Here is a 15,832-nt window from a genome sequence, read left to right as displayed (position 1 = left end):
ATCCCCCTCCTCGATGCAGCAGCAACACCACCAGCAGGCGATTGTTACGTGGACGACTACCTATTTTAGTTTTGTTTTAAATTGTTTTCAAATTTAAAAATACTTTTTTTCATTGTATGTACATTTTCAATAATTTTTTAATTCAATATTCCTCTTTACATTTTCTATTTTTAATTTCATTAAATTAATTTTGGGAATTGTTATTAGCACTCCAAAAATCTCATTCTACACTCCAAACTTTCTATTTTTTATTAGGAAAGAAAAATACACTTGTGAGGAGTGTAGAATGAGATTTTTGGTGTGCCAATAACATTTCCCTTAAATTTTACATAAAATAATATTAGCAACATTTAAAAGGAAAAAAAATAATAAATAAATAAAAATTATTTAAAAAAAACTAATTTTAAAATCTTACTACGACGGCCTCTATGTCCGTCGCACAAGTGTTTGGGGGTCGAACCCCTATGTCCGTCGCGCAACAGTTTGGGGGTCGACCCTCTATGTCCGTCAAGCAAGAGTTTGGGGGTCGAACCCTAGTTTCGACGCTTGATCACGCGCAAGGACAACCAATTCCATCGCACAACCTTCATTTCACATGACGAAGCACTTTCCTCCATCATGCAATGTCTGACGTCACAAGCTTTGTGCGACAAAATTTGCACGATGCTCTCTTCACCGTCCAATGTTTCCGGCGACGGTATTGGCCTTTGCGCGACGCTTGCTCCTTCGTCGCCCAAGCAATTATTCTTAGTAGTGACTCCGATTGTAAGTAGTCATGTAAATGTCATTTCTTGTTTGAACTCCTCCTCTACTTTCCTTCCACGGTCTCTTTGAGTCAAATGGAGGAATGGTTGAGTGCAAATGAAGCGCATGCGTTTTAGGGGAATACTATTGTTGATAGACTAGCTAATATTAATTAGGGTTTGTCAATTTTTTTGTGTATCCCAATTTACAGATTTCTCTCCCTCCTGATATGTGATTTTTAGTTTTACGAAATCTCTTGTTTATAGTGTTTTGGAGGATCTTACTTCTTTCTTTGGTTTGCTTTGGAGTTGGAGAGATTAGGTTTCATATCCCTTTCCTTTTTGGGTCTTAACTAAGTGCAATTTTTTTTTATCAATAAAATTTTTTTCGTACCGTCCAAATTTCTTAAAAATAAAATTCATATATTGTGAAAACAAAAGGTAAAACTCATATGACCAAGGTTGTCTCCAAGATGTCAGGAGCCCTGTGTGGAAATTATAAATGGACCATTTTGCTCTGGTACCTAATTACATAATCTCACAAATGTACTAAAACAATAAACATTTACCATGTATTAATATCAAAATTAAAAGAAATTTTATAACTAAAATTATGTGATAAAATCAACAAAATCACTAGTGAATAGATAAAAGAAGCCATGAAACAAAACAAAATGATGAACAGATAAGAGAAGCCATGAAACAAAAAAAATGATGATAATATAGTAAAACACTAAATCCAAAGACAAATCTTCAGCAACAAGTGATATTAAAATTTTGAAATTGAAAATCCACACATTCTTTTCTTAATCTCTTTATCTCTCACTCCATTTTCTCAGCCTAAACAAGACTCAAAGTGATCAATTTGCAAAGTTAATTATCTAACGATATATGAGCCAAAAGTTGGAGGCCCTGTGCAATTGCACAAGTTGCTCCCCTCAAAGCCAACACTGCATATGACTGACTTTTAAAAGGAAAAATTTCATGAGTAATGTTAAGATAAGAAGGGATGGACCATTTGAAGTTCTTAGGGAATTGGGACCCTTGCAATTTCGAAAAAAACTGAGTTTTTTGCACCTATTGATTAAAATGTGTATCGCATGCTTTCTTGATTAAGTTTCCACTGTCAAAGAATGCAGTTGAATACTTTCGACTCCATCTCAGTTCAGCAAAATTACATTAATGCCACCTTTTGGAAGGGTTTTCTGGAACACTACTCCAGCAACAGTATTCTGTCTATTTCATTTGCATGCAGGCGTTGTCATACAGATTAATTAAAACGTGGGACATTCTATTTGCATAGATTCCATTTAATCCCTGACGCAGTGCGTGACTCCTATGATCTGTCGGCGCGTAATGGAGTTCTAAACTTGTTTAACATCTTTTATTTATCTAAATTGAATAATGCATGCAACTCCTTAGATCAACTCTAACGATTGGGGTTAAGATTAAGCCTTTAGCCTAAAAAATTAGGTTTTAATTTGTGTAGATTATCCTTATTTATTTTTGTGAACATTTTAATCAAAAATATTTAAATTTCAATAAAATAATGAAAAATCACTAAACCTACCTCATTCTTAAACACAAATACATTGGTGAGTAGAAAAGAAAAGGAAGAATTGTCTGACAAGAGTGGATTTTGTGTGCATGTTTGGACAAATACCTATATTTATAGAGTTTTTGGATGAATTTTGGCTTAATAAGCTTTTTTATTGTTTTAGCCGGTGGATCTAATTTTGGGTTGTTAGATCTTCTTTTACCATTAGATTTGTTCATACTCGATCACAACTATTGAATTTAATATATTTATATATTTAGTTTTTAAAAGATAAAAAATAAAAAATTGAACCTGGACTGTTGTTGGTCTGTCCGAGCAAAAGAATAGTTATTAGCCTTTCCGCAAGTGGCTGATAGCGTCAGCAACCGAGTCTCAGCCATTAACCTTGGCTCATTTTTTGGGTTAAACTAGGACTAGGCCCAAAAATAAGTTTTAACCCAAAATCATTTTTTAGCCCAGAGATTGGAGAAGCTCTAGGCAAGTTTAAAAACTTAAATTTGAGTTTTAACCCAACCATTAGATCATCTCTAACCATTAGGTTAAAACCTAAAATTTTTAACCCAAAAAATTTAGGTTTCAACCTAGGAACAGTTTTTTGCTCCAATGGTTATGGGTTAAAATTTTAACCCAAGATTATTAAATAATGAATTTAGGCTAAATGTTTTTTCGGTAAGTTTTTTCAAAATAAAATTTATGTAGATTATCATAATTTATTTTTATGAACATTTGAACCTAAAAATATTTAGATTCCGAGAAAATTTGAAAATTCATTAAACCGACTCAACAAAGCATGTATTTAATATTTATAGAGTTTTTGGATGAATTTTGATTTAAATAATTTTTTTAATTGTTTTAGTCATTGGATTTTATTTTGGGCCTTTAGATCTTTCTTTTACCGTTAAATTTGATCATATTTGATCGTAGCTGTTGGATTTAATGTATTTAAATTTTCAAAATTGCCCAAATATATTTTAGGTTTTAATCCCAAAACTTATTTTAGATCCAACCATTGGAGAATGATTGGTTAGTTTAAAACCTAAATTTTGGTGGGCTAGCCTTTTAACCCTAACCTAAATTATGGGTTAAATTTGTCCAAATTTTAAGTTTTAACCCAAAAAATTAATTTAGGCTTAATCATTGGAGAAGGATTGGGTTAGTTTAAAACCTAAATTTTAGGTTTTAACCCATGGGTTGGAGATGGTCTTAGAGTTGGAACCAAATTCACGCACTACCGTTGATGGAGGAGATGCACAAATCCAAGTACATGTAAAAGAATAAACTGTCGTAAGCAACCCAAAGATCGAGAGGCTGTGCCAATCATAGACTCTCTAACGGTCAGGTTAGTAAGCAATATAAGACTCAAGCAGTAGGCAAGAGAATAAGTATGCAAGAATTGCACTACTAGAAATGAACCCTAAAAACGTGTATTTATACCAATCAAGGAGATGACTTTTTACGATAGTAAAATCCTTATTAAACTAGGAAAGTCCTAAAGGATATATAGGAAGTTTCTATCCTCTTAGGAGTGTGATTACTTGTGGCGTACTCCAATCCTTAGATTGTAAGGACCTCGAGATTATAGGAAACATGTTGATTCTTTGCCGTATTAGGTTTCGTCTTGCAAAACAAACATGGTCATTCTCAAGGGAGTCGTTGAACTTCACCTACTGATTTCAGAACATAATGGTGATGGTATTGTTGTTTTGCTTATTCAGCTCCGCAATAGAGGCTGTTAAGTCCATGACCAGACTTTTGAGGTATGTGTATATTGATATGCCTTACTCCGACCTTGGCAAACTTTTGTCCTACAATTGCCCCTAACTATGTAACTATGTATCTGAAAGAACTTGTTTCCCTTAAGAATGGATAGTTATCCAAAACCATGCCCTTTGGAGTAAGTCGGATTACATACCGTTTTAATTCTTCTAACGCGTGGCATTCTAGCTTCAAACCTTGTGAACTTTTGACGTTTCGGATTCAGACATTTGGTCTTGAGAATCGTAAAGAGTAGATAGCAATGATGAAAGATGTTAAGTTGCTTATGCACATTTAGCAAGGGGCGGCTCTTTGAATCACCAAGTGACTTCATCTTTCGAACATAAAAATCTCAAGGTAAAAATTCTTCAAACTCGACAGTGAGATCTCTTTAAATAGCCCAACCTTAGTTTTGTTTTCTCAAACTCCTTCTTTTAAGTTTCTATCTCTTTCATGCCTCAGTTCCCAAACTCAATTTTTACTTTGAGCCTTCAATCATTAGAATTTGTAACCAAGGAACTTACCATATCTATTTCTATCAAGCAAAATCAAATGAATTATGGATAAGCCATAATTGTTCTTCCTTTATCGGGTTCCGTAGCCATCATCCTTTATTGAATCATTGGCAACATCCTCCTCACAGCCTTAGTATACAGATTCAACTTCAGGAGAGTGTTGAGATTCTTCAATGGGTTCTTCTTCATTGAAGGCTTCCTGATTCTTTCTTGAAGTAGAGCCTTCCAATCAGCTTGACGATAGATTGAACCTCGTCCGAGTTGATAATCCTAGTCAAGTCAACCATGTAGCATCCTTAGGACAATTGGCATGTTAGGGGTGAAGGCTTGTCTCCCCAAAGAATTGTACTCATTTTGCCCTATTCATGGGACTTTGATAATAAACATGTGCTCACATGTTTTATGAGAATTTATAACTTTATTCAAGTCGTTCATTTTGTTAGAATAAAGTGCTTGAAACTTTTCATCCCTTCCTTCCTAATCAAGAAACAGTATTTTAATACGACAAATCTTTCCAAGTAAATCTAACTCTAGAGTAATGAGTAACATAGTAAAACACGAACAAATTTATAAGCCCGGGACAAAACTCAAAGCCCCCTAGGTAACGTTGATTCGAAAAAATATTACCTCACAAACTAAGTGTTCATAAGGATTTTCACTGCAACAACCGGAGTATCCTTACTATGACACCGGGTGTAAGCCCATGAGAAAATTTTTGCTATGTACATGCCATGATGCCTTAGTCGGATTAAATATGAGAAAATGATAGGACTTCGCCTGGAATATCCTTCAGAGCCTTGACTTTGATGAGTTTTTCTTCTTTTATATTGTGTGCCACTCATTTGTTGACCTTGCCCCATTCTAGGTCTGAGGATTTTAAAGATTGCAATGTGTCACTGAGAAGGGGCTTCATTTCCAGTCCGAATTGCATGTCCGTCTTTAATGAATTTGACGCAAAAGTTCATTAAGGACTTGGTTGCTTGCGTGTGGGCCAATGAAGGGAGGGAAATCTCTGTTATTGCTACTGGGAATTGGGGCACATGGCGTGTACTCTGATTGCTTTAATTGTTTTTTTTTTTTTAACTGAATGCCTAAATGACGTCATCACTTTTACATTTTTTTTTTTCCAGGACTAAAACAACGTCGTCTTAGCCTAGATTTTTCAAAAAATAAAAATAGAACCCTACAGGCAGTAGAGCAACCAGACGGGATTGCAGGTTTTTTTACGGGACCAAAGGGCTAGAAACCATCTCTCCTCGACTTGATTTCCAGGGGCGGCCGCCCCTTCTTATGCCTCTGTAACTTCGCCTTTGTCACTACTGTAGCCTGTACAAAATGATTACTCTATTTTTAATTAGAAATACTTGGTATGAAGAAGTTTTTGATTGACCTACTCATTAGGGTCTTCTTCTTTTACTCATATTCTAGATATTCTACTTGAATTTCTTCTACTTCATTATCGCTTGTATAAAAAAAATGCATATACTTATATATATATATATATATATATATATATATTAATTAGTTAATCCTATAATCAGCATTCATCTTAACATGCTTGTGTTAACCAAGTAAGCTAATTCATTAATGAACTAACGTTATCTGTGAGGAAAACATCCAACTAAGGGTCACCTCTTCAACTCACAATTTAACAACATATTTATATTGCTTTTGTAAGAATCACTTTTATAAATTAAGCCATTTTGCTAGTGGTTCTTTTATTGGAATCACGCTTAAATTTTAATTAATAAAGCAAACAGTTCTTTAAAAAATACATAAAAGAGGTGATTGTGCTTCTATGATCCCAGAAACATTTTTTAAACTTTTTCTGCTAGATGTTAGCAAAAGAAAATTTAGCTGACAACAAACATTTTCATCATTCTAGAAGCATTCCTAAACAAGCTTTACATCCCAAACCATGTTTTTCTAACTAATGAAATACACGTTACCAATTCTAGGAATGAAGATAGTAGACTCTCACCAAATTAGGCTAATAATTAAGTTTATTTTCTTCCTCTTTGAATATTATAACCAGACTAGTTTGAATATACTATAAATGTGGGGGCCATTTAGCTTTAGGGGTTCCAAGGTCTGGAGAATCTTTCAAGTTTCAACCAAGATATGATGTGGTTGATATTGAAATGCTTTTAATTAGATTGAAGACAAGACTTTAATTAACCTCATTGGCCTTTGGAATTCAAAGGTAGATTATCTACCCAACTGTTTGGGTGTTTTTTTTATCTTATTTTATTTGTTCAATTACGATTAAATTACGTCATTATTTTATATTTTTATTGCTGCAGACAATTTAGACTCACCACCATGCACCAAATCAATTTTTTAATCTGCCTAAAACTCATAACTATTATCCCATCAATCCTTTACATATATTTATTTTAATTGTCTCATCAAGCCTTTTTTTAGTGCTTAAAAGATAATATGCGCCCACACATATTTGACTGTTAATTTAAAATTAATCAACAGTTTTTAGTCACTCAATTTACCAGTGAATCAAATACAATGATCAAATTTGTATTGGTACTTAGTGTCTCTAGGTATCCAAGAAAATATGTTCGATAAACAATAGAGCATAATTTGGTTGTGAATAAACTATAGTGTAAGTGTGTAAGCGCAAATCCAATAGTTCACAAGAAAAGACGAACATAGCACAATTAGGTTGTGAATAAACTACCGTGTAAGCGAAGATGTAGGATAGATAATTGGACCATGTCCAAACTTGTGCAGTAGCAAAAGCATGTTATATCCCAAGTTGCCCTTGCATGTTTTTTTCCAGATTTTTTTTTTTTTTTTTTTTTTTTCATAAACGATAAGATAATTTACATTAAAATTAATTAAACTACGCAGAAGGAGATCAATTGGCTAAACTCAACTTTTTATATGGAATTGAATTTGGTCTCATACTAATCAATGTGTTGACATTTCTTTGTACTATCTACTTACTAATTTTCATGCAAGATGCCAAGATATCAACCGACCCACATATGCTAGCATTGACAAGAAACTCTATTTATTTATTTTTTATTATTGCCCCCTTAATGATGATTTGTTCTTTAGATTATGTTATTAGCATTCCAAAAAGTTATTGTGTACGCTAAAACTTCAATATAAGAGAGAGAAAATTACACATATGAAGAATACACTTATTGAATTTTTTTTGCGTACAATAATATTCTACTATAGTGAGGATTTAAGCTGAATCACACAAGACCTTAGTACTAAGTGACAAAAATTTTAACTTATGCAAGCCTACATGATGGCCATAGAAAGGGCCCTTTTGGTAATTATAGTGTATGGACCTGCATTCCAAACCCATTAACAAGCTGGGCCAGGAAATCACCAAACAAGGTGGATTGGTTTGGGCCCACAGCTGCCATATGGTAAGAGACTCGGACCCCCAAATAGGCTTTGCTAAACATCTGCTGCTGGTGATAATTTTATAGCAAAGGGAACCAAGAGGTAGAACAGACAATATAAACATGAATATTTGCTTTCACCGTAATAGTTCACATATATGCTCTCCATGTTCAATGCTTATCGGCCAACGAAATAGCACATCTGCTTAAGTTGAACCGAATTGGACGACTAGTTCACACATTTAATTCGGTAACCAAAATTTCCTGATGGAATAAGTAAATAAATGGAAGAGATGTTCCCGCATCCAAAACTGATGTAGCAGTAAAAACAGGCAGGTCGACATCATGGAAGACGAAGGAGCTTGTTCACACCTGAGTTGAGAGCATCAACATTTCTCCTCAAGATTTTTCTGGTCATGCATTAAGGAACAGAAGAAAACCCATATCACAAAACCAAAGTATTTCAGGTATAGCAGTTCAAGGGAATTCTAAATTGGGTTGATGAGCAATTTTAACCGCTAGCAGGTTGATAACCCACCGAGCATCCAGCTGCGTTCATATTAGCAGACAGAGCAGGATGAATCCTTGATTTCAGCGCAAGTGACCACCACTGCTAAGGTGGGTCTGGGGGAATTCAAGAGCATAAACTATGAAACACACATATAGACCCAAAGTAACTAACTGTTAAGGATACAGCTGCAAGGCTAGATTGTCAATGCCCTTCATTTCTTCATTTAATCTGCCAAAAAAGGAAAATTCAACATCTTGTTTAGAAAGGCCATCGTTATGAGGGACCTAAAAGTTTAACTATCCTAGAACCAAGCACCCAACAGCCACGTTAAGACTAGGCGTTACTGAGACACGGTCGTATCAATGCAATGCAATGCATCACTAGATTTGTTCCGACACAGGTAAACACTTCCCTGTGGAAGTAGTTCCGTGGCCGGTCACAAACTCACAACAAGAATATGTGCCACACTGTTAATGGGAAACAGAATTTGACAAATATTATATCTTTCTATATACATGGACTGCAAAAGTACTTTTTCATATGACATAAATTAGTAGGAGATGAGTATACTGAGCAAACAAATAACTCCATGTTTAGATCATTAGGTTGGTGACGAGCCATCAATTTATATGAAGAAACCAAGTTGCAGAAACCGCTATTCGTGGTTACTAATTCAAATTACACAACCTTAATCATATCATATGCATCAACAATTCTGAGCGATCATACCATCCAAAGAAATTTCCATCTCCCAACATTTATCGAATCATAAAACGAGATGATCAAAGCCTTCAGTAAATTACCTGAGACATGAATTTATATACCGATTTCCCTTGGTAGCAGCATCAAGCACTGAAATTCAAAATCCAATAACATTGCTATTATTCAATTTCATAAATTCGGAACTCGGAATTAAACATCCTAACTACAAAATCGTTACAATGGTTTGCATAAACATACCAGATTCTTGAAGGCGGCCAGCAGCGTCACCAAAGCAATGCATGTGATCAACTGAGTTGCTAGTAACCTTCATCATTGCAGCAATTCCCAAATCATTCGATTTTGATTTAATCAAGAGAAAAAATTTTAAAAATTAAAATAAAAGAAAACAAATTTTTCTTCCGTTTCCTTCACTTTCTCGAGAACCAAACATGAATTCGAAGCCAAAACAAAATTGAGATGAAGGGAGTGACCTCGGAGAGGGCCAGGCGGAGGGAGGCGAAGAGGGAGGTGAAGCTGTCGGCTATGGCCAGGGAGTCTCTCTCGACCACTTCGAGAGCGCGGAAAATCTCGGTCTGGTTCATCGGAGGGGGTTTCGAATCGGCGCGGTTGTCCTCACTGGGATCGAGTGTGGAATCAGGACACGTGGACTGTGGATCGAGGCGCGGGTCTGAGGTTAGGGCTTCGGAGCTCGTCGGATGGGGCGGTCGAGGTGGTTCTCCTCCGTCTTCCTCCATTTTCCCGCGGGCTATGTTCCGGGTTTTGTCTTGAAGACTGGAATTGTTGATCAATAGCATGATAGAATAAAAATAATAAAACGAATTGGGCAATAGTCCTCAACTTTATTTCTACGACTATTGGTTCCTTAATTTATCGAAATGTGTAGCTATAATTCTTTTTCTTAACACTGTCAATAACTCTGTTAAATTCTATCATGTGTATGGCACACACTGACTGTAAGGGCAATTTAGGAAACAAATTATTTCCCAGATATAAGCATTCCAAATAATATACAAAGGCACGATCTCCAACCAGTCGGAGAATTTATTCACCATTCCAAGGCTCTGGTGTGCTTTCCTCCATGCCCAATTCTCAAATTCCCACCATGTACATTTACCATTCATTCAAATTCTTAATCATGATCATGAAAATAACATTCTAATCAAACACGTCTAGTCATCAAATACATTAAACAAACCATTCCGGTCATGAATTTAAGTCATCAAAATACAATTCATAAGACCTTCATGGTCTACGACTATCTACTACTGAAAAAAAAAAAAAAAAAAAAAAAAAGATAGGTACATCATCTAATCCAGGCCTTCATGGTCTATCCACATCAAAAAACAAGCATCAACATCATCTATTTCAAAACCACCACGGTCTTCACATCCTCCATCAGAAAACAAGTGGTAACATCAACTAATCGAGGCCTCCTTGGTCCATGAACATCAAAAAACAAGTAGCAATATTATCTATTTCAAAGCCTCTATGGTCTTGCTTGGTTCCCCATCCCTTTGTATCCACCCCTTCTCACCTAAATCAAAGAATTGATTCAGTGAATCAAATCAAATTGGCATATAATGTATGAGAAAATAATCAAACATAAACTTACAGGTTGTTTTCCCTTTCCTTGTTGCCCTACTTGAGAACTGACATGTTGCTTTTTCTTTCCTTGAGAGTTAATTAGAGCTCGTGTTTCGGTGTTCCCTTGAGACATTTGTGTCCCTGAAGTTTGAGAGTTTGCTTGGGCATTTTGAGTTGTTGCTTGAGTGTTTACTTGTTGAGTCTCCTGCATTAACCCAAGAATGAATTAAACTGCAATTTAATATACAACACTTGCTAATTTGGATTTTTAGGATTTACTAAAGCATAAATGTGTACCTGATTCTTATTTGTTGCATCCGTGTGTTGTGATTTTCCACATCCTACTTTATTGTGCCCCAACTTTCTGCATTTACCGCAAGCTATCTCTACAAACCATTTTCTAAGTCTCTGAGGTTGCAGTGTGTCATTGTGCTCACCCAATAGATTAGTTGGTGGTGGAAGATAGTGTGCTTGTGGCTTAACTTCACCTACAGACATAATTCTCTTTCTTTTTGGCCTGCCAGGTTGCTTCTTGCATATTGGAGGTTTCAATGGAGTTAAATCCGTCATATCCCACAAATCCATTCTAGGAATGGGGTGGATCATAGGATCATAGGAGTTCAAGTAAGCTTCCTTCTCGTAGCAGTCATGGACATAGGTGTAAACAATCTCATCTCTGGCGAATATACAAGCAATTGCATGTGAGCATGGGATCCCACTTAAATCCCATCTCCTACATGAGCAAGTGGACTCCTTCAACTTCACTACAAATTGTCTACCACTTATGTGTTGTACTAGGTACTCCTTATCACCAGCCATCTTAGGAATACAATAAGTATTTTCCACTTTGCTTTTCTCAATTATCTTGAAAATCCTTGGACCAACTAGATGCTTCCAATTCCTCCCAGCAGCTCTCTTATTGGCCATCCTAAGCATGATATACATGTTGATGTTATCTAGAAGTCCCAAGATAGGCCTATTCCTTGCCACAAGAATAGCAGAATTAAAACTCTCACATAAGTTGTTAAGTAGAACATTACACTTAAAGTGAGTATTAAAGCAAAATCTACCCCAATTATTAGCAGGCCTATCATTAAGCCATTCCCATGCTTTTTCATGTAGATTTTTCATCTTTTCCATCTCTTCCTTCCACCATGGCACTGTTGTTGCCCTTGCTGCTGCCCATAAAATATTTTTCATTTTCAACCCTTGAAGACCAGAAGCTTTGAAGTTTTGATGTAAGTGCCTAACACACATCTTATGCTCAGCAGTTGGGAGCAATTTTTTTTATTGTTGATTCCAAACCCTTTTGCTTGTCACTTGCAAAATCCCATGCTAAGCCATTCTCAATTTTCAAATTAGCAATCAAAAGCTCCAAAAACCAAACCCAAATGCTTTTGTTTTCTATCTCAACAATTGCATAAGCTATTGGGAATAAACCACTGTTGCCGTCAATCCCAACAGCCGTCAAAATCTATCCAGATGAGGGCCTTTAATAAAACAACCGTCAACTCCTATGACAGGCCTACAGCCTTCCAAAAAGCCTTGTTTGCACCCTGCCAAACACACATAAATCCTTTGAAAAAGAATATCATCACCGTCCATTTGAGTCTTCACCTTGATTGTGCTACCTTCGTTGGCCTTCTTAAGCTCTTCCACATAGTCCCATAATTGTGCATATTGCTCCACATAACTGCCTTTAATCACTTCTCTAGCAAGCCTTTTAGCTCTGAAAACTTGGTTTCTAGTAACCACCAAGTTGAACTCTCTTCTAACCTCAGCCATGATGTCATCAACATCCCAATTTGGATTTGTTCTAAGTTTGTCTATATAGTGCTCTGAAAGCCATCTTGAATCTGCATATAGAACTTTGTCTACCCTCCTACATTGGTGCTCTAACTGCACGGTTTTTATAACAAAGGTATCCCACCTTGGATTCTTCCTTGCGGCGAAAATCATAAATGGGCAAGTTTCTGACCCTTCATATATAGCCCTCAATCTCGTCTTGTCATTTTTTTTTTTAATCTAATAGCTCTACCAGTCCTCATAAAATGATGCTCCATAGCCTCTTTAGCTTCTTTCTTGTTGGCAAACATCGTGCCAATTCTAAATTGAGGATTTTTAAAGTCTATTTGCATCTTCCATGTTTTAAACTTCGGCTTTCGTTTCTTCCTCTTTTTATTTGACTCAATTTCTTCAATATTATCTTCACCCTCATCAAGGCTGTCAAAATCCTCAGAGTTTGCTTCATCCGATGATATATTTCCAGTATGTTCAAAAGGCGGCTCTGCCTCAAAATTCTCTAGCCCTTCTTCAACATTTATCTCATACAATTTATCATCATCTTCACTCTACTCGTACTCACTATCAACAAAGTCGTCATCATTTTCTTCATTTTACTCACCTTTGTCAGTGTCAGTTGGTTGATTAATACCAATCTCGCCAAAACCATCCAAGTTAAACTCATCATCATCCAAAGTAGGCCACTCCAAAAAGAATTGACTACCAAACTCCTTGCTTGCATCAGGACCCACATAGAAGATCTCAACAAACCTATTTGATGGTATTTTACCAATAAGGGTGACAACTGTACACAATCTCTTTAAATGTCCCTGGCACCCTGTAGTGTATTTGAACTTTCCCTGAGAAAAGATCATTCTCATCATAACCTACATACTTCCCAATTTTTCTAAACTATAACAATGACAGATAATCATCCGTCACATGGTCCAAATAACACACTTTGCCACCAATATAAGCACCATCCATCAAGTAACCACCATGATTCAGTGCAAAAGTACACTCTTCAGGGTTAGCTGCACCAAAAAAAAAAAAAAAAAAAAACCCAAGATTGAGTGATTAAAGGCAAGAAGCAATAGGTAGAGTAAATGTGCACACCTGCCTAAATAGGCTTAGTAATTGTGAGCATTTGCCTCAATGGCAACATAGACAATACAAGCTCCAAACAAATGCGAAACCAAGTGATGACAAACCGACAACATTGGGACCCCAATGTAGGAGCACAAACACTATAATATCAACAAAAGTTGCAGACATAAGAATCTCAAAAGAAAGCATGACAGAGATGAAGAAATCAACTAATAAAAGGTAGATCTTCTCCTCGAAAACACCCATATAGAATAACAAATTATAAAAAGGTTCAAGTTTTTCGGAAAACCTTACAATATTTCGGAGGATCTCCGGTCCACCTCATGACATCCGACAATTCCATCGTCATCTGCTAAACTAACCCTAAAATTAGCTATGGGTATCAACTTCAACCTAGGGATGGGTATTGAATTCAACCTGGGGATGGGTATCGACTTCAACCTAGGGATGAGGATGCTTTTATCTAGGAAATAATTTGTTTCCTAAATTGCCCTTACAGTTAGTGTCATGTGCCACGCACATGACTGAATTTAACGGAGTTATTGACGGTGTTAAGGAAAAGGATCATAGCTACACATTTTGACAAGTTGAGGGACCAATGGTTATGGAAATAAAGTTGAGGGACCATTTCTTCAATTGAGTTAAAGTTGATAGACTATTTTCTACAATTTCCTCTAGAATAAAAATAATAAAACAAAAGCAAAAGTAAAGGCCAAAGTTATTTGGCATATTGCTATCCACACATTCATTTTTATTTTTTACACATTTTTTTAAATTTTTAGCCGTTGGATCGAATTAATTAAAGAAGATTAATGACCGAATGTTAACAAGAATGTCAAAATAAATGTATGAATAACATTATCCTATATTTATTGACACCAAAAAGACTTGTAATTTAATTTCACAAATTAGTCAAAATGATTTTTTTTCAATGTTTAATTGCTGAAACGATTTGTATTTGACGTTGATATTTAATGGATATGTTGTCGAATGTCAATATTTAATTTTGAACATCTTAATTTTTTTTTAATTTAAATTTGGATAAGTTACAATTGACATTTGAATTTTGCACATTTGGTTTTTTTTTTATTTTTATTTTTTTTTATGTGATTCAATGGGAATCGAATTTGAAACATCTCAATTATCAGTGAATAAGAATATTACTAATCTGTAATACTAAGGTCTCGTTTGGCAGCTCGAACTGTATTGACTTTTCAATCGGATAGGATAATTTGTCGTCAGATGGTACCCGACTACATTAGTCAGGTGTTAGGTGCAATATCGAACTAAAGACTGACTATTTAATACTGTGCTTGTAAAAGGTTTTCCATATTGTTATTTTTTGTTTGTCCTTTGCCTGGACGACAATAAAAATAAAAGGGTAAATCTCAATTTACTACCCTCAAGTTTCGTGGTTATCAACATTTTGTACATGAAGTTTTTTTTCGTCCCAGAGTCATACCTAAAGTGTTAATTTTGGGACAATCTTATACATCTGTTAGTCTGGCTATTAAGTATCCCGTTAACTAATGACGTGGCTCCCATGTGGACAATGATTGGACGCCACATGTCATTAAGGGGTCCACGTGGAAATTAAAAATTCAAAAAAAAAACAATTTGCTCGTCTTTTACCTCCCCCGACCTTCCCTTCCTCCCTTATCTCTCCATTCTCTCCTCTGCACCAACCCACCAAACCCTCCTCGCCTTTCCTTTTCGACTCATCATACATCCACCCTTTCCCCTCCATCTTCGACTTCACCCATCCACCTAACCCTCATCTTCTCTTCAATGGCCTTCATGAGCTCCAACCTCCAAACCCCATCTACCCAAAAAATTTCGTCTTTAGGAGCAAACACACATCTCTCCCTAGACCTCTGGCACTCGAAGCTTCTCCAATCTCAGATCCATTGAGGCATTAAACCCTAACCCTCATCCTCCAATCGAATCCCTAGATCCTCATCCTTAATCTTCATCCCCTTCCTTCTGAAACCCTACCCTTTTACGATTTCAATCCCCTTCCTCCTACCAAAATCCTAGCATTAGATTCAACTGGCCCGCCTCAACCGCCGCCCACTAAAACCGTAGCTTTCGATGCTCAAAACCCATTCCCAAATCCCCAAGCCGCTACTGAGAAGACGACCAACAGGCATCGTCGCAGTTGATGGGATCCTCAGCTCAAG

At 36.1% G+C, this 15,832-nt stretch overlaps 2 protein-coding genes across 2 annotated transcripts; both read right to left on the bottom strand.

Moving 5' to 3' along the window:
- Positions 1-8,049: 8,049 nt before the first annotated feature.
- LOC103938466 lies at positions 8,050-9,928 on the bottom strand. The gene is made up of 5 exons (XM_009348467.3): positions 9,650-9,928; positions 9,417-9,483; positions 9,260-9,308; positions 8,640-8,684; positions 8,050-8,355 (listed from the first exon to the last, which is right to left on the bottom strand). The coding sequence occupies exons 1-5, from the start codon at positions 9,911-9,913 to the stop codon at positions 8,289-8,291; spliced, it is 492 nt and encodes a 163-aa protein (XP_009346742.3). The 5' UTR covers positions 9,914-9,928; the 3' UTR covers positions 8,050-8,288.
- A 541-nt stretch (positions 9,929-10,469) lies between these two features.
- LOC108867121 lies at positions 10,470-12,766 on the bottom strand. Its single transcript, XM_048589283.1, has 3 exons — positions 11,061-12,766; positions 10,792-10,968; positions 10,470-10,713 (listed from the first exon to the last, which is right to left on the bottom strand). The coding sequence occupies exons 1-3, from the start codon at positions 12,018-12,020 to the stop codon at positions 10,666-10,668; spliced, it is 1,185 nt and encodes a 394-aa protein (XP_048445240.1). The 5' UTR covers positions 12,021-12,766; the 3' UTR covers positions 10,470-10,665.
- Between the last annotated feature and the right edge of the window lie 3,066 nt (positions 12,767-15,832).

Source organism: the organism of the source record quoted next, unplaced genomic scaffold, assembly GCF_019419815.1.
Source record: "Pyrus x bretschneideri cultivar Hongxiangsu unplaced genomic scaffold, Pyrus_bretschneideri_v1 Contig3, whole genome shotgun sequence".
Taxonomy (NCBI): Eukaryota; Viridiplantae; Streptophyta; class Magnoliopsida; order Rosales; family Rosaceae; genus Pyrus; species Pyrus x bretschneideri.
Note: the sequence above shows the minus strand (reverse complement) of the source record. Positions and strands in the feature narration are given on the sequence as shown.